This window comes from Molothrus ater, chromosome 5 (assembly GCF_012460135.2).
Source record: "Molothrus ater isolate BHLD 08-10-18 breed brown headed cowbird chromosome 5, BPBGC_Mater_1.1, whole genome shotgun sequence".
NCBI lineage: Eukaryota > Metazoa > Chordata > Aves > Passeriformes > Icteridae > Molothrus > Molothrus ater.
In genome coordinates, this window is record NC_050482.2 from 510,232 (window position 1) to 534,718 (window position 24,487).

General features: G+C 62.9%; 1 protein-coding gene across 1 annotated transcript in view; it reads right to left on the reverse strand.

Moving 5' to 3' along the window:
* The window catches only part of LOC118698183 (staphylococcal nuclease domain-containing protein 1), a 79,675-nt gene that overhangs the window by 46,485 nt on the left and 8,703 nt on the right, over positions 1–24,487 (reverse strand). The window contains exons 4-10 of the mRNA XM_036401291.2: positions 20,597–20,675; positions 19,194–19,354; positions 19,022–19,113; positions 17,542–17,697; positions 16,900–17,006; positions 16,283–16,373; positions 8,358–8,471 (exon numbers count right to left, since the gene is read on the reverse strand). Coding sequence (XP_036257184.1) covers positions 8,358–8,471; positions 16,283–16,373; positions 16,900–17,006; positions 17,542–17,697; positions 19,022–19,113; positions 19,194–19,354; positions 20,597–20,675 — 800 coding nt within the window. The remainder of the gene's footprint in view (positions 1–8,357; positions 8,472–16,282; positions 16,374–16,899; positions 17,007–17,541; positions 17,698–19,021; positions 19,114–19,193; positions 19,355–20,596; positions 20,676–24,487) is intronic.

Below are 24,487 nucleotides of genomic sequence, written 5' to 3' on the forward strand. Positions count from 1 at the left end.
AGCGGAGCTCTCCCCCGGATCCCCCCCAGCCGGAATTTAACACCCTGCGCTGCCAGGAGCCGCCGTGCCACGATCCAGAGGCGCGGGTTAAACACCGAAGGGCTGCCTTTCCAGGCAGGAATGACTTTGGGAGCGGCAGGAGGCTCGGCAGCCGCAGATGCAAGCAAATCAGTTTTTACCGGCGCAGCACTTGCTGCCCGGAGGGCACATTCCAGGTTCCCAGAACATGCTGACTGCACTCGTCTCCTCCCTGGAAGCGACTGCAGCTCCCATTAATTATTGATCCGGGAACTCCGGTGCCCCCGCGCCTCCTCTCCCCGGCTCTGCCAATATTTAGAATCCATTAAAGTCGCGTGCGGAGCACTCGGAGCCGCGGCGGCTCCGCACCGGCCGCGCCGGCAAATCAGTTCGGTTACACAACCCTGGATGAGCTGCCATGATCCCTGTAGCTGTAATTTAGCGGGAGCGGGCCCGGATGAGTTCATGGCTTTGTTCCTCGTTAATCTTTCATGCTCGTTGAGTGCGGAGCAATTTGTGTAGTACAAACCCTGCGCCACAAATTGCGGCCGCGACCTGCTCCGCGTGCATCCCGCCTGGCATTCCCAGCGGGGCCGCGGCCCTGGATTCAACCCCGCATCCCGGGAACAGCTCCCGGGACTGTCCTCACAGCACCCACAGGGACAGGGATTCATCCCCAGGAACAGCTCCCGGGACTGTCCTCACAGCACCCACAGGGACAGGGATTCAACCTCAGGAACAGCTCCCGGGACTGTCCTCACAGCACCCACAGGGACAGGGATTCATCCACAGGAACAGCTCCCAGGACTGTCCTCACAGCACCCACAGGAACAGGGATTCATCCACAGGAACAGCTCCCGGGACTGTCCTCACAGCACCCACAGGGACAGGGATTCAACCTCAGGAACAGCTCCCGGGACTGTCCTCACAGCACCCACAGGGACAGGGATTCATCCACAGGAACAGCTCCCAGGACTGTCCTCACAGCACCCACAGGAACAGGGATTCATCCCTGGGAAGGGCTCCCAGGACTGTCCTCACAGCACCCACAGGGACAGGGATTCATCCCTGGGAAGGGTTCCCAGGACTGTCCTCACAGCACCCACAGGGACAGGGATTCATCCCTGGGAAGGGCTCCCAGGACTGTCCTCACAGCACCCACAGGGACAGGGATTCATCCCCGGGAACAGCTCCCGGGACTGTCCTCACAGCACCCACAGGGACAGGGATTCATCCCTGGGAAGGGCTCCCGGGACTGTCCTCACAGCACCCACAGGGACAGGGATTCATCCCTGGGAAGGGCTCCCAGGACTGTCCTCACAGCACCCACAGGGACAGGGATTCATCCCTGGGACGGGCTCCCAGGACTGTCCTCACAGCACCCACAGGGACAAGGACAACAAGGCGGGGACACGGGGGGAGCTCAGCTGAGCTGGAGATTCCCGGTTCCTCCAGGCTCGTTACCAGAAGGATCACGGAATGCTGTGGGTGGGAAGGGGTCTTAGGGACAATCCAGTGCCACCCTGCCATGGCAGGGACACCTCCCACTGTCCCAGGCTGCTCCAGCCCCAGTGTCCAGCCTGGCCCTGGGCACTGCCAGGGATTCAGGGGCACCCACAGCCTCTCAGGCCCAGGGATTTGTGCCGGCGCCTCCATCCCTGCAGAAGGTTTGGCAGAGCCCACCCAGCCATTCCCGCCTGGAAATCGCTCCCTGTGCCAGCCCCTCCTCCCAGCCCTCGCCTGGCAGGGCTGTGGCATCGCCCGCGCTCCCGAGGGTGCCAGCGCAGCCTCTGCAGGGCCCAGGAACGTTCCCAGCTCCCGGCAAGGCGCTGCCAAGCCGTGCAGCCGCCCTCTTCCCAAAATCCAGCTGGCTGCTCCCTGGAAAAGCTCCCGGCGGACACCTGCAGACCATCTGTCGAGCGGCACCCACCGAGCGGGACCGGCCCCAGGCTCTCCATGGGTATCCAGGGTGGCTCAGAGCCGGGAGCAGCAGCTCTTTTCCAGGGATGGAGCAGCTGGGATTGCTAAAAATGGGTGGGATGGGATCTTTCCCAGCTCCTTTCCCAGTCCTCCCGCAGGGTTATGAATCCAACTGGAACAGCCTCAAAAGCCGAGCTCCAGGGGCTGGGCCGGGCTGCCCTTGGCCCCAAGGTCATTCCCTGCCCTTCCCGCCTCCAGCAGGACTGGCAGAGCTCCAGGCAGGTCGCAGGTACAGAGCTCTTCCAATCCCACAGAAATATGCCAGGAACCAGCGAGGCACAGGGAAAGGAGGAAGCACCAGCCTGGATGGGTGTGGGTAAAACGCTCCCTGAAATCTGCTGGAATGTGGCAGGATGAGCAGCCACATCCACCACCCCTCCCAAGGGAACGAGGGACACGAGCAGCCACGACATTCCTGACACACAAAAATCCTGAATCCAGGAGCCAAACCCTGGCACCTCCGAGAGCAACTGGAACCCCGGAGCCCCAGAGCCCTGGAGTCACTGGGATCTGCAGGACCCAGAGTGTCCAGAGAGCCGGACACAGCCACGGGAATCCCACCAGGCACCATCTCCAGGAGCACCCTGGAATGTCCCACATTCCAGCTGGGATGCTGATCCCTGGTGGTCCCACCGGAGCGGGGCCTGGATGATCCAGCAGCTCCCTGCCTTTGGAATCACAGCAGAAAGCCAAGGAACCTGCATGCAGCTCCTCTGAGAGCTGCAAAAAAAAAAATCCAATCCCAAATCCATCTGTTCTCCCTCTTTCTGAAGCCATTTCCAGCTTTCCTGTGCTGCCAGCTTTTCCCTGCTGGGGTGGTGGCAGCTCTGGGAAGCTCCCATTGCTCCAGAGCAGGCAGAGCACCAGGATCCCCCATCCCAAATCCTGGCCAGAGGGGCCTGGGGTCCCTGCCCAGCACTGGTCTGGGGCAGAGGGACAGGAATGAGCTGCCATTCAGGGGAAACACGGAAAACCAGAGAGCCTCAGCTTTGCATCCCTGGAAAAGACACCTGGAAGTGTCCCAGGGCCATCCCGACAATCCCTGGAGAAATCCCACACCTGCAGTGCCAGCCTGACCTCGGCTGCGCAGGTGGGACCAGGGAGTCCCAGCAGGAGCAGCTGGGAAAGGAGCTGGGATATCTCTGCTCCCAGCCCCACTCCCAGGGCTCCCAAAAGCTCCCAAACCCCGGAGCAGCCTCCAGGTCCCTGCTCTGGCCGGGGGCACTGCCCCAGTTCCAGCTCCCCGGCTCCCAGCCCACCCCCAGCAGCCTGCCTGTTCCCTGCTCCTCCCGTTCAATCAGGATCCATGTGCTCGGCGCCCCCTCCTCCAGAGAATTCCCAATTAAGAGATCAATTTAGATAAATTGGGGATTGGAGCAGATTTGTGCTGCAACTGCCGCAATCCAGAAAATTCCGCCGGAGCGGCTGACGGGGCCTGGAGTGTGGCTGTCCAAGGGAACGAGCCGGTGATTGGAAAAGGGAATGGAAATATCCCAAACTCTGGGAACCGTGGTGGCACCGACACCCAGGGAAGCTCTGAGGCAGAACCACCACAGCTGGATCCAGCAGGTCTGAGCCCTCCTTGCTCTTCCCAGGAATTGGCTCTTCCTCCATCCCATGGAACTGCCAGACACGGCTCAGCTCCGCCTCTGGATGGATCCAAGGCCAGCAAACTGCTCCAGGGAACAGGATGGATCCATCTCCAAAATGGATGGATCCCAAACCCCACCACAGGGTTCAGGGCTGAGCGCTGGCTGCACCTCGGGAACGGCTTCCCTGAATCCACGGGCACCTGGAGCATCCCAGGGACGGGAGCAGCCACGTTCACAGCCCCAGATGGGGGCTGCATCCCAGGGAGATTCCAGCCTTCCCAGGGAGAGGTTCCAGCCATCCCAGTCAGAGTTTCTAGCCCTTCCAGTGAGATTTTCCAGCCATCCCAGTGAGTTTCCAGCCATTCCAGTAAGGGTTTCCAGCCTTTCCAATGAGTCTTTCCAGCCATTCCAGTGAGTTTCCAGCTATCTTGATGAAGACTCCACCCATCCAGGTGAGGTTTTCCAGCTGTTCCCCCACCTCATAGCACCAGTACAGCACCTGGAGCAGCAGGAGATCCATCTCCATCCCGATCCAAGACGTTCCAGGACAGAGCCGAGCGCTCTGGGCCGTCGCTCCCGGGATTCATCCAGCACTGGGAGATGAAAGGCTGGAGATGAAAGGCTGCAGGATCCCATCACACTCCGTTTTCCGTCTGTCACTTCCCATCTCCTCCACCCGGAGCCGTGGGAGCAGCAATTAGCGCTCGGCAGGCCGGCATGGGATTCCCGGCGGAGCTGCGATATCCCAGGGCTCCTGCTCCGGCAGGGAGGAGAGGCTGGGAAGAGCCCTCAAAGGGGCACTGGGGGGAAAAGCCTTCCAGGGGAGCCTGGAATCAGGCCTGAATTGTGTTTTATGCATTTTATATTTTATATTAAATAAAGGTATGTATGCTCCTAGAATTTATATGGATCCCAGGATTGCTGAGGCTGGGAAAGCCCTGCAAGGTCACTGAGTCCAAACTGTGCCCAGTCCTCACCTTGCCCCTAGCCCAGCGCCCTGAGTGCCACATCCAGGAATTCCTTGGACACCTCCAGGGATGGGGACTCCAAATTTGCCCTTCCAAGGCCTGACCTCCCTTTCCATGGGGAAATTCCTGCTGATTCCACCCTAAGGCTCCCCTGGCCCAGCCTGAGGCCGTTCCCTCTCCTCCAGTCCCTGTTCCCTTGGAGCAGAACCCAAGCCCCTCCGCAGGTGGATTTTCAATAAATGCTCAGATGCTATAAATATTCCCGTGGATGTTCTGTAAATCCTGACACATTCCATGGAGAGATGTCCATGCTGATATTTGATCCATAAACAGATGTGTCCACACTCCCTGAGCTCCAGATCCACCTCTGGAATGGCAGCCGGGATGGGGGTCCCCACCCTGAGCCCCAGCAAGGGTGGGTTTGATCCCTTGTGGAATTCTTGGATGTTTTTTCCATAATTTTAACTGCTGGTGTGGAAGGGAGAAGCAAACCCATCATTAATTGCACTGCCAGGTAATTAATGACAGCACCAGGGATGGAAACATGACGGAGCCACGGAAGGATGAAACCCAGGGAGAAATAATTGGATTTAACGGGAGCATCCCAGGCCAGAGGGACCTCGGGGAGACCCTGGTGGGGCAGAACTGGGACCAGTACAGGACACAAAACCTCCCAGTCTGGATGCCCCGGGCAGGGCTGACACAAACAGGAGCCAGGACCAGCCCGAGGAGGAGGAGGAGGAGGAGGAAGCAGAGGAGGCAGAAGGAAGCAGCTCTTCCTCTAAGGACTGGAAATTCCACCTTTCTGGGGGCGGTCTGGCAGCACAACTCCACCCCCGCAGCCCCTGGATGTGCCCTAAAGGGGCAGCTGATTCCAAATGCGGATCCCAGTCCATGGGAACAGACATTGAGCAGCCACAGGGCTGCGATCTGGGGACCTCAGGGTGCTGGGATGTGACACTGAGGGGCTGGGAGGTGACCCTGGCGTGCTGGGAGGTGACATTAAGGGGCCGGGATGTGACATTGGGGTGCTGGGATGTGACACTGGGGTGCCGGGATGTGACACTGAGGTGCTGGGATGTGACACTGGGGTGGTGGGATGTGACATTGGGGTGCCAGGATGTGACCCTGGGGTGCTGGGAGGTGACATTGGGGTGCTGGGAGGTGACATTGGGGTGCCAGGATGTGACCCTGGGGTGCTGGGATGTGACATTGGGGTGCTGTGATGTGACAATGAGGTGCTGGGATGTGACCCTGGGGTGCTGGGATGTGACATTGGGGTGCTGGGATGTGACACTGGGGTGCTGTGATGTGACACTGGGGTGCTGTGATGTGACACTGAGGGGCCGGGATGTGACCCTGGGGTGCTGTGATGTGACCCTGGGGTGCTGGGATGTGACCCTGGGGTGCTGGGATGTGACACTGAGGTGCCAGGATGTGACCCTGGGGTGCTGTGATGTGACCCTGGGGTGCTGGGAGGTGACACTGAGGTGCCAGGATGTGACCCTGGGGTGCTGGGATGTGACCCTGGGGTGCTGGGAGGCACAGGGACAGCCCAGCCTCGGGGGCACAGACCCCACGCTGCAGGGCCCCCGGGAGCCCCAGGCTTCGGGAGGAGCGGAGCGCCGCGCGGTTCCGGGGCCGATCCCGGAGGATTTCCAGCGGATCCGCCCGGCGGGCGGGCAGGCGGGCGGGCGGGCGCTGCCTTTCCGCAGTCTCCTTGGAGACTGTGGCTGCTCCGAGGGGATCCCGCTGCTCCCGCTGCTCCCCGGCTCGCGGCAGCTCCCGGCCCCGCCGTGCCCGTGCCAGAGGAGCAGCAGGAAGAGGCGATCTGGGAAGGCATCCATAGTTCGGTGTGGCCAGAGCAAGGCGGCGTGCGGGGAGGCAGGAATTTCCAAATTCCCGTTCCCACAGCAACGCGGGGTCACCTCGGGAGCCGTCGCCCACCGGCACGGCCGGGCCGGCCCGTGGTGCTCCAGGATGGAAAACAGCCTGGAAAAGGTGGGTTTGGAGGAATCTTGGCTTGGCCCCCCTCGTGTGCACAGGCAGGAGCCTTCCCAGGAGCCTTCCCAGCATCTCCAGAGGCGCTGGGGGAGGAGGAGGAGGAGGAGGAGGAGGGATGTGCCAGGAACAAGGCAGGCGCTCCGAGGGTCTCGGGAGCTCCGTGATGCCACAGCTCCAAGTGCATCAGCCATGGAGGGAACGCAGTAACAGAGGGAACAGCACCAGCATGGGGATAAAAATCCCTGCCCTGAGGAGCCCCTGCTGGACTGGGATCACCAAGAGACAGCAGGAAATGCCCATCTCTGCACCCCCACCACTGCCCCAGAAAGGGACACAGGGATCGGAGCCACATCCTGGCTCCTGGAGCAGCTCCAGAGCCCCGAGTGGGATGGAGACTCTGTGAAGAGGGATCAACCCCTCATTCCAGTTTCTGGAACAGCTCCAAAGCTGTAAGCAGGGTCAAGGAGCCTCTGTGTATCACAGGAATCAATCCCTCATCTCAGCTCCTGCAGCAGCTCTGGAGCAGTGAGGGGATGAGGGAGACTCTGTGACGCAGGGACTGATCCCTTACCCCCGTTTCCAGCACAGCACTGAGCTCTGGGCACAGTCAGGGACACTCTGTGTGTGACACAGGGGCTGATCCCTCATCCTGCACAGCCCCAAGCACAGTCAGGGACATTCTGTGTGTGACACAGGGGCTGATCCCTCATCCTGCACAGCCCCAAGCACAGTCAAGGACATTCTGTGTGTGACACAGGGGCTGATCCCTCATCCTGCACAGCCCCAAGCACAGTCAGGGACACTCTGTGTGTGACACAGGGGCTGATCCCTCATCCTGCACAGCCCCAAGCACAGTCAGGGACACTCTGTGTGTGACACAGGGGCTGATCCCTCACCCAGCACAGCCCCAAGCACAGTCAGGGACACTCTGTGTGTGACACAGGGGCTGATCCCTCACCCAGCACAGCCCCAGAGCTCTGAGCAGGGCCAAGGGCTCTCAGCGTGTGCTGCACACACACCAGGGCCATGTCCTGTTTCCCAGCCCAGCTCTGAGCGGGGTCAAGGGCGCTCCCCGTGCCCAACCCCAGCTCATCCCAGCGCTTTCATGTCCCTGCCGCGCGCTCGGATCCGGCTCCAGCGGCGCCGGCCTGAGAGAGCTCAAACGCAGAGAGCAGGGACCAAGCTGTGCAGGAACAATGTGACTTTTCCAGCCCTTCCCAACGTTCCAGAGCCTGCCAGGAACCCATCGATCCTGAGCCGCTGGTCACGAGCCGGCCCTGGCGTCCCTCGGAGCCCAGGACACAGCAGCTGCTCCTCTGGGGTGGGGAGCTCCCAGAGCCCAGCCAGCCCCACGGCCCAGGGGAAGGAAAACCGAGGATTCACCCCCTCAGGAGCAGCTGTGCAGCCTCCTGTGCCTGCCCCACAGATGGGGACACAAGGGCATGAGGCCACAGGCACAGGTATCCCTAAGGAACATCCCACACCCTGGCCCGGAGTGCCCACGGATCAGAGGGGAAACTGAGGCAGGAGAAGAGGGACGGATCTGTCTCCCTGCAGCCACCAGTGCACGCTCCAGCCCTTCCCAGGCCTCCTGCATCCCATGGGATGGGCTCCCGCAGGAAGGGAAAGGGGGCATGGGCATCCCAGAGGGAGCAGGAGCCCCATGGGAGGGGGGATCCACACAGACCCGACCCTGCCACCTGCCCGGCCCCTTCCCACCCTGCTCCCATCCCCTCCCTGTCCCCAGTGTCCCCAGGCGCTGTCCCCTCCCCGAGCGCTGTCCCCGCGGTGTCACCTGGGCGCTGTCCCCCTCGAGCCGTGGTGGCCGGATGCTGGACAGGTGAATGGTTTTGTGGTCCCCGGAGTTGAGCTTCACCACGATGGCGTCGGCGTTGAGCACCTGCATCACCTGGGGACAGAGACAGAGCTGAGCATGGGCACACCGAGGGCCAGGTGCCACCGTGACACCGGCCCTGCCACCCTGACTGCCATCCCCAGCACAGCGAGCAACCCCAGCCCCAGCCTGGCTGTCACCAGGGGAATGTGGCTCCTGGCACGGTGACACGTGGCACACCAGGGCACTGCCAGCCATGTGTGTCCTGTGCCAGGGCTCAGCCCCCTGGGTTCCATTCCAGAGGCAATTCCAGAGGGGCAGGAGCAGCAGCTGGACACTGGACAAGGGATGATGCTCAGGGAGGAGAGAGCCAGGACAGCCCGTGGTGGGAGCAAACTAATCAGGATCACAAAGTCAGGGAATCCTGGAATGGGTTTGGGTGGGCAGGGACCCCAGAGCCCCTGCAGTGCCAGCCCTGCCATGGCAGGGACACCTCCCACTGTCCCAGGCTGCTCCAGCCCCAGTGTCCAGCCTGGCCTGGGGCACTGCCAGGGATGCAGGGGCAGCCCCAGCTGCTCTGGCAATGCCAGCCCAGCCAGGAATTCCTCATTGCCAAGATCCCATCCCTGGCTGCCCTCTGGCACTGGGAGCCATTCCCTGGGTGCTGTCCCTGCAGGCCTTGGCCCCAGTCCCTCTGCAGCTCTCCTGGAGCCCCTGCAGGCCCTGCCAGGGGCTCTGAGCTCTCCCTGGATCCTTTCTCTCTCCAGGCTGGGCACCCCCAGCTCTCCCAGCCTGGCTCCAGGCAGAGGGGGCAGGAGGATCCCAGTGGGGCTCAGGACACAGGGGTTTAACAGTCCCAGTTCTCCAGCCCAGCTCAGTAGAGTGCTGGATATTCCCAGTGGCAGGACAGGAACCTTCCCCTGCCTGCTCCCAGCACAGCCCAGTCCCCCCCAGTCCAAAAGGCTCCCACGGCTGCTTATCCAGCAGGATCCTGATCCCACACATGCCTGGAGCCACGGGGGGAGGCAGGAGCTGAGCCCACTCCAGCCCTCTTTACCCTGCAATCACACCCACCCCTCCCAGCGTGCTGGGCCAGAGGGAGAGCAGGATTTAAGGAATTCTGATCCGAGCAGACACCACAGGGCACAGCAAAGCCCCCGGGAACGTCCCGGCCTCTCCCGGCTCGCAGCTCCTGGATGTTTCTTCGGCAGGAGCAGCCCAAAGCCATGTGCCTGCCAAGTGGAGTAATCCAATCTCACGCTCCAGGGCATCCAGGGGCGAGGAGGGAGCGGCCTCTCTCCTTCCTGCCGCCCAAGACTTGGGAAAAGCGGGATGCGAAGCGGAGCTGCCGCAGCCAGGGCCGCTGCGGGTCAGCTCCGGGGGCAGATCCCGCGCTCCATTACACATCCAGCACATGCTTCCCCGGGAGCCGCGGGAGCCGCGGGAGCCGCGGTCACATCTCATTTGTTCCCTGGCAGCAGGAGGCAGCAGCCGGCCAGCGGCTCCCGGCGGCGCGGCCCCGATCCGTGCGGGAGCGGCAGCGGGGACGGGCCCGGCCCCTCCGGCCCCCAGCGCCCCTCCCCGGCAGCAGCGACTCCCCAGAGCCCGCACAGGGGTGGTGAGCCGGCTGAGAGGGGATGCAGGACACGGGATGCAGATAGCAGCACATGGATGCAGCAGGACACGGGATGCAGGACACGGGATGCAGCAGGACATGGATGTGGCAGAACATGGATGTAGCAGGACACAGGATAAATCAGAATACAGGATGAAGCAGGACGTGGGATGAAGCAGGGTGTAGGACATGGGATGCAGCAGGACATGGGACTCAGCACGACACAGGATGTAACAGCACATGCAAGCAGCAGGGTACAGGATGAAGCAGGACATGGGATGCAGCAGGACATGGGATGAAGCAGAATATGGGATGCAGCAGGACATGGGACGAAGCAGAATACAGGATGTAGGACACGGGATGCAGGAGCACATGGATGTAGCAGGACACAGGATGCAGCAGGACACGGGATGCAGCAGGATACAGGATGCAGCACCACATGTATGTAGCAAGACACAGGATGAAGCAGGATACAGGATGAAGCAGGACATGGATGCAGCAGGACATGGGTGTAGCAGAATATGGGATGCAGCAGGATACAGGATGAAGCAGAACACAGGATGTAGGACATGGGATTCAGCAGGACACAGGATGCAGAAGCACATGTATGTAGCAAGACACGGGATGAAGCAGGGCATGGGATGCAGCAGGACATGGATGAAGCAGAATATGGGATGCAGCAGGATACAGGATGAAGCAGAACACAGGATGTAGGACATGGGATGCAGCAGGACATGGGATGCAGGACGTGGGATATAGCAAGACACAGGATGCAGCAGGATACAAGATGAAGCAGGATACAGGATGTAGCAGGATATGGGATGTAGGACATGGGATGCAGCAGGACATGGGATGTAGCAGGGCATAAGATGCAGCTGGACACAGATGTAGGATACAGGAGGCAGCAGGACACGGATGGAGCAGATGATGGGATAGAGCAGGACTTGCAGCAGGACACAGATGTAGGACACAGGATGCAGCAGGACACGGCGCCTGGAGCAGGGACATCGTGTCTCCCAGGCAGGACAGAGCTGGGTGGCAGCAGGAGCCAAGAGGGACCTCCAAGGTCCCTGCAGGGCCCTGACCCAGTTACAAAGGGTCCCTGCAGGATATGGGATGCAGCAGGATAAGGGATGCTGGAGGACAAGGGACACAGCAGGACACAGGACACAGGGCCAGGGCTCCCACGGGATGCCAGTCCCAGGCAGGACAGAGCAGGGTGGCACAAGGGGCACGCCCAGGTGCCCACCCTCCCTGGGCAGCCACTCGCTGCTCTGCTGGAGCTGCAGGGAGGGCAGGGGGTGACACGGTGACAGAACGGTGACGGAACGGTGACAGAACGGGCGGCTCAGCACCGCCCCGGGGCCGGGGCTTTTGTCTCCCCCCACGATGCCAGCCCGCTGCAGCCACTTCCCTTATCCAATATTTATTGTGGCTTCTCCTGCCTGCGAGAGGCCCTTTGATAACGGGATTGGAAGGATTATTTTTTTAAAGCTCTGCAGCTGTTTCTTGCAGAGCCAGCACGCTCCGGCTGCTGCTTCCCACGTCCCCCGGGCTGGGAGCAGGGAGGGCAGCTCTGGAATGTCCCTGTGGCACCGGCCAGCCCGGTCACCCCCGTCCCATCACCGCTCCAGGGCACGGGGCTCGCAGCCCTCCCTTGTCCACATTTATCAGGGAAGATGTTTTTCCTCACTGCAAGAGCTGGCCCAGCAAAGCCTCCAGTTTTCCACCCCGGGCTCTGCTTGTCCCCAGTAGTGGGGGCACACAGGGAGGGAGAATTGGGATCAGAACAGGACACAAAACCTCCCAGTCTGGGTGCCCTGGGCAGGGATGGCACAGACCCAGAGCCAGGACCAGCCCGGAGCCAGGACCAGCCCGAGGAGGACGAGGAGGAGGAAGCAGCAAAGGGAAGCAGCTCTTCCTCTGAGAATTGGGAATTCTACCCTTCCCGGCAGTCTGGCAGCAGGACCCTACCCCAAAAACATAGGGGACGTGCCCTAAAGGTGCAGCTGATTCCAAATGCTGATCCCAATCCATAGGAACAGCAGGGACAGACACAGAGCAGCCACAGGGCTGAGATCCGGGGACCTTGGGGTGCCGGGAGGTGACCCTGGGGTGCCGGGATGTGACCCTAGGGGTGCCGGGATGTGACCTCAGGGTGCTGGGATTCCACTTTTAGGGATGGTTTCCCTGGGAGCTGGGGACAAGGACCCCCATGCCTGGGGACCACGGGGACATGTCCCCACTCCCAAAGCTCCTGACTGCTGTGCTCCTGGGACAGCATCCACTCTTGGGATGCACAGGGAGCATCCCCAAAGCTGAGGGTGACCTCCTGCACCCCAACAAGGACGGTGGCACTTGGGGAGCCAGAGCCCAGCACCAGGAGTGGCTCGAGTGTCCCCCCACCCGAAAATGTCCTTTAGAGGGGTTTTGCAGGGTCTGGCACTCAGCTCAGCTCAGCTCAGGAGCAGCTCCCAGGCTCGGCTCTGGCACATCCCCCCGAGCTCTGGGATGATTTGGCCGTGACCAGAGCTCCCAGCAAAGGGACTGACAGCCAGGATCAGAGGAGCCGGGCCGGGCTCAGGAGCGTGGCAGGGCGGGAGCAGGGGCGGGACACGGCCCGGGGCTGCTGGAGCCCCCCAGCCCGCGCTGCCGCAGCCCCCCCTGCAGAGGATGGCTCCCAGCCCAGCCCAGCGCAGGCACGGCTCCGCAGCGTGTCCCAAATCCCGCTGCTCCCAGACCAGCTGACGTAGGGATTTCGGGAGAGAGCCTCCAGCCCCTTTGACATTTCCCTTCCTCTGCTTTCTCCTCGCCCCTCACCAGCACCAGCCCCACAAGAGAGGCTGAGCCTCCCCTGCTCCCCCAGCCCAGCCCAGCCCAGCCCAGCGCCGGCAGCCGCAGCCAAAATTAGCCGGAGCCGATTTGCCGCGGTTGATCAACGGTGCAAAGGCAGGTTGGGATCTTCCTCCTCCTCCTCCTCCTCCTCCTCCCCCTCCCCTCGCAGCCCCTTCCAGCAGCTCCTGCGTCAGCTCTGCCGCTGCGAACGAGCCCCGCTGTGCCGAGCACGGAGGCGGCTGCGGCGCCATCCCTGCCCGCCCGCTCCGTGCCCGAACCCGGCACCGGCACCGGCACGGCCGAGCCCCGGGGAGCGGGACACGGGCCCAGCTGCGGGCACCTGCCCTCCTTCTCCCTGCCGCCTGCGATTCCGGGCGAGGGCAAAAAGAAAAAAAAGCCCCCAAAGTGACACCGAAATGCGGGGGCGCTGCGGCTGCCAAAGGCCAAATTCCAGAGCCCCGTGCGAAGAGCAGGAGCGACCCAACAGGCGGGGAAATTCCAGTCTCCTCCCCGAAAAGCAGGACACGGTGTTTGCTGCCTTTGGGGGCTCCCAGGGACCCCGCAGAGCCGGGGAATTGGGAGCATCCTGCAAACTCTGCCCCCCAACCCACGGGGATCCCACTCCACAGCGCCGGGGGTCGGTGCCCACCATTCCCAGGGGAAAGCTGGATCCCCACCGCTCCTGGGGATGGGGGCGAGATGCTGCTGATCCCAAAGCCACCCCGGACATCCCCCTCCAGAGCCTGGGGGGGCCCCCCTGCTGCTATCCCACAGAATCACGGCGTGTTGGAAGCGCCGGGAGCATCCAGCCGCCCCCTCCAGCAGCTGAGCGGAGCGTGACTGACGGCCCTGGCACAGCTCCTGGCACAGCTCCTGGCACAGCTCCTGGCACAGCTCCTGGCACAGCCGCTGCCAGCGGCGCTTCCCAGCGTTCCAGCGCCGGCACGCGGCCCTGCCGTGCCCACGGGACACCTGCCCAGGTGCCATTTGTCACCGCCACGGGGAGGGGAGGGGACAGCCACGTCCTCATCCCGAGGGATGGGCTCTCAATTCCGGCCTCCCGGAGCCCCTCCGAGCTCGGTGTCCCTGCCCTGCTCCCACAGGGAATGCCCAGCACACCCTCCCTGGTTTGGGCAGGTTCTGGGGAGCTCTGCTCCTGTCCCAGCCACACTTGAGCCCCGGAGCAAGCACAGGAGCCATTCCCAACCTCATCCCAGAGGACACAAGCCAGCACTGCCACAGGGATCAGCTCTGAGCAGCTACAGGAGCTCCTGGCTGTCCTGGCAGCTCCAGAGCTTTTCCATCTCTGCTCCATTCAACCCCCAGCATCCAAGAGACCCCCAGGGTCTGCCAAAGGCTTGATCCCATTCCTGCATTCCCCAGGATCTGCCAGGCTTGATCCCATTCCTGCATTCCCTGCCAGGATCTGCCAGGCTTGATCCCATTCCTGCTTTTCCCCAAGATCTGCCAGGTTTGATCCCATTCCTGCTTTTCCAAGGATCTGCCAGGTTTGATCCCATTCCTGCTTTTCCAAGGATCTGCCAGGTTTGATCCCATTCCTGCTTTTCCCCAGGATCTGCCAGGCTTGATCCCATTCCTGCTTTTCCCCAAGATCTGCCAGGCTTGATCCCATTCCTGCTTTTCCAAGGAGGTGCCAGGTTTGATCCCATTCCTGCATCCCCCCAGGATCTGCCAGGTTTGATCCCATTCCTGCTTTTCCCCAGGATCTGCCAGGCTTGATCCCATTCCTGTATCCCCCCAGGAGCACCCAGGCGAGGCCAGGTTGCTGGGACATGATCCCGATCCCAGCAGGACCGGAGCAGCTGGAAGGATCCGACCCTGCGCAGGGACCAGGCCGACTTTCCAAGAAATGTGGCTGCTGCCCATTCCCAGGGAAATTCCAGCGGCTCGGGAGCCGCGGCCGCTGCCTGGGCGAGGCGGCAGCTCCATCTAGTGGGGCCGATGCCACGGATCCTGCCCGGCCCTGCCCAGATCCCGCATCCCACCGGGACCGGCCCGCGCTGCTTCACCTCCCTCCGGCACCGGCTGTGCCCCTGGATCTGTGCTGGGATAGGGATTGCCGGGCACCCATGGGCAGGGATTGCTGGGCACCCATGGGCAGGGATTGCCAGGGCACCCATGGGCAGGGATTGCTGGGCATCCATGGGCAGGGATTGCCGGGCACCCATGGGCAGGGATTGCTGGGCATCCATGGGCAGGGATTGCCAGGGCACCCATGGGCAGGGATTGCTGGGCACCCATGGGCAGTGATTGCCGGGCACCCATGGGCAGGGATTGCCAGGGCACCCATAGGCAGGGATTGCCGGGCATCCATGGGCAGGGATTGCTGGGCACCCATGGGCAGTGATTGCCGGGCACCCATGGGCAGGGATTGCTGGGCACCCATGGGCAGGGATTGCCGGGCATCCATGGGCAGGGATTGCCGGGCATCCATGGGCAGGGATTGCTGGGCACCCATGGGCAGGGATTGCCGGGCATCCATGGGCAGGGATTGCCAGGCACCCATGGGCAGGGATTGCTGGGCACCCATGGGCAGGGATTGCCGGGCATCCAGGGGCAGGGATTGCCAGGGCACCCATAGGCAGGGATTGCCGGGCATCCAGGGGCAGGGATTGCCGGGCACCCATAGGCAGGGATTGCCGGGCATCCAGGGGCAGGGATTGCTGGGCATGCATGGGCAGGGATTGCCAGGGCACCCATGGGCAGGGATTGCTGGGCACCCATGGGCAGGGAACACACCACACCCCCCAGGAGAGGGGCTCAGCAGCATCTCCAGCCTTTGGGAGAAGTGGGAACCAATACATGGGGCAGCCATTCCCCTGGGAGGATCAGGAATTGATCCATGGGGCAGCCATTCCCCCAGAGGATCAGGAATTGATCCATGGGGCAGCCATTCCCCCAGAGGATCAGGAATTGATCCATGGGGCAGCCATTCCCCTGGGAGGATCAGGAATTGATCCATGGGGCAGCCATTCCCCCGCAGGATCAGGAATTGATCCATGGGGCAGCCATTCCCCTGGGAACACTGGGAATTGATCCATGGGGCAGCCAATCCCTGGGAGGATCAGGAATTGATCCATGGGGCAGCCATTCCCCCAGAGGATCAGGAATCAGTTGAGATGCAATCCCATCCCCGTGGCCCCGCCTGACCAGAGTGAGGTGCCAGGACGCCCCCAGTCCGTGCCCACAAACCAAAGCCCCTCTCTCTCTCTCTCAGGGCTCCCTCCCTTCTCCTGGCACCTCTTCCCACTGCAGCCCTGCTGGGGATCCCAGAGCACCCTGGGATCCACGGCCGTGATCCAGCCCAGGGAAATCCCTCTGGGGTTTGTGCAAACCCATGGAGAGGCCAGGCTGGGAGCTGGGCACCCCGTGCTGTGCCCCTGGTCCCCAAATGTCCCTTCCCAGCCCCGCTCACCTTGGCCACAAACTGTTTGTCCTTCTGATCCAGGTTTGCCGTGGGGGCCACGTAATCCCTCCAGATCCTCAGCTTGCGCTCCTTGGCAAACCTGGCGGGGTGGGGACAGTGGGACATCAGGGCTGGGACACCTGGACGTGCCAAGGGTGGCACTCCCAGCAAAGCACCCGGGAGAGATGGAGGGGAGATCACATCAATCCCACCCCAGATCAGCCACATGGGGCTGGAGTCACTCTGGGCACCCCATGGAGGCAGCTGGGTGCAGTGGAACAATGGGATCAGCTGGGATCAGCTGGGATCAGTGGGACCAGCAGGAGCACTGGGATCAGCTGGGAGCAGTGAGAACAGTGGGATCAGCTGGGATCAGCTGGGATCAGCTGTGTGCAGTGCTAACAGTGGGAGCAGATGGGATCAGCAGGACCAGTGGGATCAGCAGGGAGCAATGGGATCAGCTCGGAGCACCGGGATGAGCTGGGGGCACTGATAACAGTGGGATCAGCAGGAGCACTGGGAGTAGTGGGATCGGAGGGATCAGCTGGGAGCACAGGGATCAGCTGGGAGCAGCAGGAGAAGAGGGAACCGAGGGAGCAGAGGGATCAGCAGGATCCCCATCCCACCTCTCGGCCGCGCGCAGTTTGTCGGCACCGCGGGTGTAGACGGCGATGGACCAATCCACACAGCGGGCAAAGCCCTCCTTCAGCAGCAGCTCCGTGATGTTCCCGTTCTGCAGAGAGCAGGAGAGGGCTCGGGGTCAGCAGGAACCCCCCTGGCCCTGGCCCTGCTCTGGGGGACCTGCACAGCCCCTTCAATGTCCCCTGAGCTCCCAGTGCTACTGGAGACCTCACCACTGACACCCCCGGGCTCTGCCCTCCTCACATGGACCAGGATATCCCAAACCCACCCACAAATCCCAGCACCACCCACAGGCTCTGCCATCCTCACACGGACCAGGATATCCCAAACCCACCCACAAATCCCAGTGCCACCCACAGGCTCTGCCCTCCTCACACGGACCAGGATATCCCAAACCCACTGGGAAACAGCCCATGAATCCCAGCGCCACCCACAGGTTCTGCCCTCCTCACACAGACCAGGATATCCCAAACCCACCCACAAATCCCAGTGACACCCCCGGGCTCTGCCCTCCTCACACGGACCAGGATATCCCAAACCCACCCAAGTCCCGGTTCCCCCACTGGGAGCAGCCTGTGACCCCAGAGTGTCCCCAGCCCCCGGAGCCAGCCCGTGCCAGCTCTCACCGGGTGCAGGATGGTGCCCAGGATGTTCTGGTTGTGGCAGCTCTCCAGGACAATCTGCACATCCCTCTGGAGCAGCCGTGACTCCGTGAAGAATTTGGCTTCGGCCGCGAACGGCTCCGGGACCTCGGAGTCAGCCTCGCGCTTGAAGGTGGGACACTGCAGGACACGGGGACAGTCAGGGCATGGGATGGACCCAAAACCTCAGGCTGCCTCCATTCCCTGGCTCCAGGGGTGTTTTGGGGACTGAAATTGGGGAATTTGTGTCAGGACAGAGCCCTATGGCTGCCCTGGGAAACAGGGACCGACTCCAGCTCAGGGGAGCCCTAAGCAGGGACCTGGAGCTGCTGCAGGGCTGGAGCCCCTCAGTTCCCAGGGATCCAGGCTGGGAGAGCTGGGAATGCCCAGCCTGGAGAGAAGAAGGATCCAGGGAGAGCTCAGAGCCCCTGGCAGGGCCTGAAGGGGCTCCAGGAGAGCTGCAGAGGGGCTGGGGCCAAGGCCTGCAGGGACAGCACCCAGGGAATGGCTCCCAGTGCCAGAGGGCAGCCAGGGATGGGATCTTGGCAATGAGGAATTCCTGGCTGGGCTGGGATTGCCAGAGCAGCTGGGGCTGCCCCTGCATCCCTGGCAGTGCCCCAGGCCAGGCTGGACACTGGGGCTGGAGCAGCCTGGGACAGGGGGAGGTGTCCCTGCCCATGGCAGGGCTGGCACTGCAGGGGCTCTGGGGTCCCTTCCCACACAAACAAGTCTGTGGTTCTTTGAACTTGGACAACAGCAGGAATTTCTCCATGGGAAGGGTGATCAGACATTGGAAGGGGCTGCCCAAGGAGTTCAAGGGATTCCTGGAGGTGGCACTCAGGGCTCTGGGCTGCGGACAGGGTGGGCATTGGGCACAGCTGGGACGGATGGGCTGGGAGGGCTTTTCCAGCCTCAGGGATCCCTGGATCCCGTGAACTCCCAGCACAATCCTGACCAGGGTGTCTGACAGCCCCACCCAAGCCACACCCGTCCCCACCCCACGGTGACACCTCGGGCTGCTCCCAGCCTGGTACCGCAGGTGCAGCAGGTGACAAGGATGTCCCTCCACCCCTCCCTGCTGCAGCCTGGGACCCAGAGAGCTGCAGGTGCCAAGGAGGTCGGACAGGGAAAGAAATAGGCAGAGGGAATGTGGCAGTGGGAATTGGGCAGCGAGAACTGAGCAAGGGGAATTGGACAGAGGGAATGGGACAGAGGGAATGGGGCAGAGGAAACTGGGCAGTGGGAATGGGGCAGTGGGAATGGGGCAGAGGGAATGGGGTAGAGGGAATGGGGTAGAGGGAATGGGGTAGAGGGAATGGGGCAGAGGGAACGGGGCAGTGGGAACGGGGCAGTGGGAATGGGGCAGAGGGAATGGGGCAGAGGGAATGGGGCAGAGGGAATGGGGCAGAGGGAATGGGGCAGAGGGAACTGGGCAGAGGGAACGGGGCAGAGGAAAGGGGCTCACCTTGATTCCCGAGAGCATGACGGTGACCAGGTAGAAGTCGGGCAGGAGCAGGGCCCTCACCACGCTGCCGTCCCGCACGTGCTCGATGATGGCTGCAGAGTGACACCGGAGCTCAGCCCACTGGGCTGGGGACACGGGACATGGGGACAGGGGGACACAAGGACACCCTTACCATTGACGGGTTTCTGGTGCAGGGAGTCCACGAAGTGCCGGGGGTTCTCCAGGGTGTACTTGAGGTCGCGCACGGTGTGCGAGCCCGTGCCCTCGCTCCACATGCCCTTCTTGGCGCTGCGGGCCTGCTCCTCCAGCTCGGCCAGCCGGCTCTGCTCGGGGCTAAGGGCACGCCGCACTCAGCCCCGCAGCCTCCGGGGCGCTCCGGGGCCATCCCCGCCCGACCCAACGCAGCTCCTCCCACCGCCCATCCCAGTGGGAATGCAGCGGGAAGCGCCTCTCCTGCCATGGATGGGGAGGAGAGCCCGGGAACCCCTCCAGAGGCTGCTCTGGGCACCACGGGGGAGAGGCAGCAGCGTTCCCGGCTCCCAGCAGGGCAGAGCAAGTCTGGGAGAGCAGGGAAGGCACATTCCATGGGATTCCATGGGATTCCAGGGATCAGCCCGGCCCTGCACGCACAGGCGGCCACTGAGGGGCCACCAAAGTGCCCACAACCCCCTCCCAGCCCTGGCACCAGTCCTGCCAAACAAACTCAGGGATATTGAACAGAGCAGCTGGGGCTGCCCCTGCATCCCTGGCAGTGCCCAGGGCCAGGCTGGACACTGGGGCTGGAGCAGCCTGGGACACTGGGAGGTGGCCCTGCCATGGTGGCACTGGAGGGGCTCTGGGGTCCCTTCCCACCCGACCCATTCCAGGACTCCGTGACCCCACAAAGGAGGCTGACCCTGCCCTGGAAGTGTCCTGCACCTCTGGAATGGATCCTGTCCCCACAGCTGCAGCCCTCTCCAACGCCCCAGGATGTGAGGGAGCCCAGGAAAAGCCTTGGCTCTGCTGGCACAGGGATCACCCAGCCAGATCCAGCACCAGCCGTGTCCCAGCACCTCCTCTCCACTGGGAATGAAGGGGACTCAACCCCACCCCAGGAGTGACTTTGGAGGCTCCCAGAGAGTCTCTGCTCCACAGCCCAGGTGTCTCTGCATCCCAGGAAAGGAGGCAGCCCCTGCCAGCCCCTGCACAGCCCCAAAGCCCAGGGGACACCCCAGAGGTGCCGGTGGGATGTGGGCACCTCGGGAGCCAAGGAGCAGGGCTTGGCCCCTGCAGCTGAGGGATCCAGGGGCTCCGTGCCTGAGCACCAGCCTGGGATCAGGATCAGGATGGGGGTGGGATCAGGATCAGGATCGGGATTGGGATCAGGCTGGGATGGGATCAGGATCAGGATCAGGATCAGGATCAGGATCAGGATCAGGATCGAGATCAGGATCAGGATGGGATCAGGATCAGGATCGGGATCAGGATGGGATCAGGATTGGGATCGGGATCAGGATCAGAATGGATCAGGATCAGGATCGGGATCAGGATCGGGATCAGGATCAGGATCAGGATCGGGATGGGATCAGCACGCACTTGTTGGCTCGGATGCCCTCCCGCCGGGACGCCAGTCCTTCGGCCACCAGGGACTCAGCAATGTTCTCACCACTGGTGTCTGAGAGAGGAGAGGAGCAGAGGTGAGAGGAGACAGAGGGACACGGGAATGGGGCAGCATTCCCAGAATCCCAGGTAAGCAGTGCTGCAACAACCCCAGAGCTCCCCTGGCAACACAGCCTGGGCTCCCTGAGCCCCTTTCCATGGGCAAATTCCTGCTGCTGTCCAACCTCACCTGCCCTGGCCCAGCCTGAGGCCGTTCCCTCTGCTCCTGTCCCTGTTCCCGGCTGTGCCCTCCTGGCAGGGACTTGTGCAGAGCCACCAGGGCCCCCTGAGCCTCCTTTGCTCCAGGCTCAGCCCCTGCCCAGCTCCCTCAGCCCTCCTGGGGCTCCAGCCCCTTCCCAGCTCCATTCCCTGGACACTCCAGCCCCTCCAGGGCTCTCCAGAGCTGCCCCAGGATTCCAGGGGGTCCCTGGGCAGGCCCAGCACAGGGCACAGTCCCTGCCCTGGGGCCGTGCCCACGCTGGGGCTGCCACAGCCCAGGGCCCATCGGCCCCCCCTGCCCCCCCGGGCTCGGGCCCAGCCGCTGGCACAGCACCCCCAGGGCCCTTCCCAGCTCTGCAGCGCCCCAGGGGCTGGGGCTGACCCCAGGGCAGCACCTGGCACCCGGCCTGGCTGTGCCTCCCCTGCTGTCCCCAGCCCCCTGCAAGCTCCCTGCTCTCCATCCTCCCCAGGCAGGAGCTGCTGCAGGGAATCTGTCACAGCATTCCCACATTAATGGTGTTTAAACCCTGACAAACTTCATCAGGAAACATTTTCTGCCTCATTTCTCCCGCCCGCGCCGCTCCAGGCGGGGCTGGAGCAGGGATGGGGATGGCTCCAGAGAGGCCCCAACATCCCAACCCTTCCCGGGCTCACTCCCTGCCCACGGGCCCCAGGATGGCCCTGGCTGCAGGGCGGCTCAGGGGAGAGCAGAGCAGCAGCTCCCCAAACCCAAGCTCCAAATCAAACATTGGATTCCATGGTCTTGGATCTCGGGGGTCCTTCCCAGCCAAAATGTCTGTGATTCCAATCCCTCCCTCTGCAGGATGGGATCCCCATCCCAAAGGGCCTCCCTGGCACAGTGGGAGCTCAGGAGTGCATCATGGCATGTCCTGAGTGGGAAGGGACCCCCAGGGATCACCAATCCAGAGCCAGGACGTCCCAAAATCCCACCCTGCGCCGGAGGGCATTGTCCAAACGCTCCTGGAGCACAGAGGTAACTCTGACACCCCGGGATCTGTGGGACCTGGCAGCCCTGAGGGTCCCACTGCCCTCTGGGGCAGCCTGGGCCCCATGGGGACACGGGAGGAGTTCCCTGGGATGTGCCAGGGTGCAGCAGATGGCCTGGGATGGGCTGGGGACAGGGCTCCAAGCAGGCACTGCCCACCTGGGCACATCCAGCTGAGCCCAGGAGCCCCCACGGAGGGAGCTCCAGCCTTCCTGGGCGGGCAGGGGCACTGCTGCAACTCGGGGAGGAGCGGCCATGCCGGGCTCTGCAGCCCTGCACCCGCAGACCCCGGAGCCACGGGGAGCTCTGCCCATCCAGGGCTGCCTGCCTGCTCCCTCTGCAGAGCCCACTGCCCCATCCTGAGCTCCCTGCTCCCTCTGCAGAGCCCACTGCCCCATCCAGGGCTGCCTCCCTGCTCCCTCTGCAGAGCCCACTGCCCCATCCAGGGCTCCCTGCTCCCTCTGCAGAGCCCACTGCCCCATCCTGAGCTCCCTGCTCCCTCTGCAGAGCCCACTGCCCCATCCTGAGCTCCCTGCTCCCTCTGCAGAGCCCACTGCCCCATCCTGAGCTCCCTGCTCCCTCTGCAGAGCCCACTGCCCCATCCAGGGCTGCCTCCCTGCTCCCTCTGCAGAGCCCACTGCCCCATCCTGAGCTCCCTGCTCCCTCTGCAGAGCCCACTGCCCCATCCAGGGCTGCCTGCTCCCTCTGCAGAGCCCACTGCCCCATCCAGGGCTGCCTGCTCCCTCTGCAGAGCCCACTGCCCCATCCAGGGCTCCCTGCTCCCTCTGCAGAGCCCACTGCCCCATCCAGGGCTGCCTCCCTGCTCCCTCTGCAGAGCCCACTGCCCCATCCAGGGCTGCCTGCTCCCTCTGCAGAGCCCACTGCCCCATCCTGAGCTCCCTGCTCCCTCTGCAGAGCCCACTGCCCCATCCTGAGCTCCCTGCTCCCTCTGCAGAGCCCACTGCCCCATCCTGAGCTCCCTGCTCCCTCTGCAGAGCCCACTGCCCCATCCTGAGCTCCCTGCTCCCTCTGCAGAGCCCACTGCCCCATCCTGAGCTCCCTGCTCCCTCTGCAGAGCCCACTGCCCCATCCAGGGCTGCCTCCCTGCTCCCTCTGCAGAGCCCACTGCCCCATCCAGGGCTGCCTGCTCCCTCTGCAGAGCCCACTGCCCCATCCTGAGCTCCCTGCTCCCTCCAGGCAGAGCCCACTGCCCCATCCTGCCGGCCTTGGGATCTGCCTGGGACCAGCGAGCCCAGCTGGATGAGCCCATCCCTGCTCCTGCTCTGGGAAAGGCTCTGAGTGCCATGGGAGTGCCTGGAAAGGCTCTGAGTGCCACAGGAATGCCTGGAAAGCTCTGAGTGCCATGGAAAGGCTCTGAGTGCCTGGAAAGGCTCTGAGTGCCATGGAAAGGCTCTGAGTGCCATGGAAAGGCTCTGAGTGCCATGGAAAGGCTCTGAGTGCCACAGGGAGCCCACCTGCAGTACCGACTCCCCCTTTCCAGCCCATTCCCACATGGAAAACAGCCGAGTCCGCAGGGATGTGGGGCTGAGGGCACCCAACCCCCCCAGTCCCCACTGGGGCTCCCCAGGGACCTCCCCCAAAATCCAGCAGCCCCTTCCCAGTGCCTGGTCCTTCCCTCCTTCCCACGGGACTGCAGTGCCTGGGAGCTGTGTCCAAGCCCCAGGTATCCCACTGGTATCCCAAATATCCCACAGCAGGGCTGTCCCAGCTGCACACAGAGCTTCCCCTTGCCCCAGCAACAGGGAGGCTCTGGAGGATGAGCTGGGAGCCCAGATCTCACCCCTGGCACCCCCAGGGCACGGGAATTCTGGGCAGGGACAAAGCTGGCGCCTCCAAAGGGCCACGGCTGAGGGGACACAGGGAGGGAGAGCCCCAAAACCCACCCGGAATGCTTGAGGTGAATTCCTTTTGGGATCTCAGCCACAGACAGGCAAGAGATTTGTAACAACAGAAAGGATGGGGAAGGGAAAGCTGTGGGAATTCACCCAGAGCTGCTCCTTGTGTCCATGAGCTCCAGCTCAGCTGGGATAAGCACTGGGCATTTCCCCTCTCCCAAAATTGGGAATCCATGGAGAAGTGGGAATGCATCCAGCTGCTGCCACAGCGTACCCCAACACCTCCACTCCCCACTGCATCCCCCAAAAGGGGGTTTCCAGCTGGATTTGTGCTTAGGGCATTCCAGGCTGAGCCCAGGAATGCTCCTGGAGCAGGGAGAGCAGGGCTGGAGCTTGGAAACCTGGGGGCTGGACACCCCTCACTGCCCTCCCAGAGCTGGGGGCCATGGAAAATCATGGAAAAGTGATGGGAAAGCAGGCAGGCATCCTCCTGCTGATGGCACAGCCCAACACAGCCCAAACATCCCCTTGTGCTCCCCCCCAGAGCCACCTTTTCCCAGGAAAAACATCCTGGAACCACTTTTCTCAGGTAAAGCACCCTGGAACCACTTTTTCCCAGGTAATCCATCCTGACCCACCTTTATCCAGGTAAAATGCCCTGCAACCACCTTTTCCCAGGTAACCCATCCTGACCCACCTTTTCTCAGGTAAAACACCCTGGAACCACCTTTTCCCAAGGCAACCCAT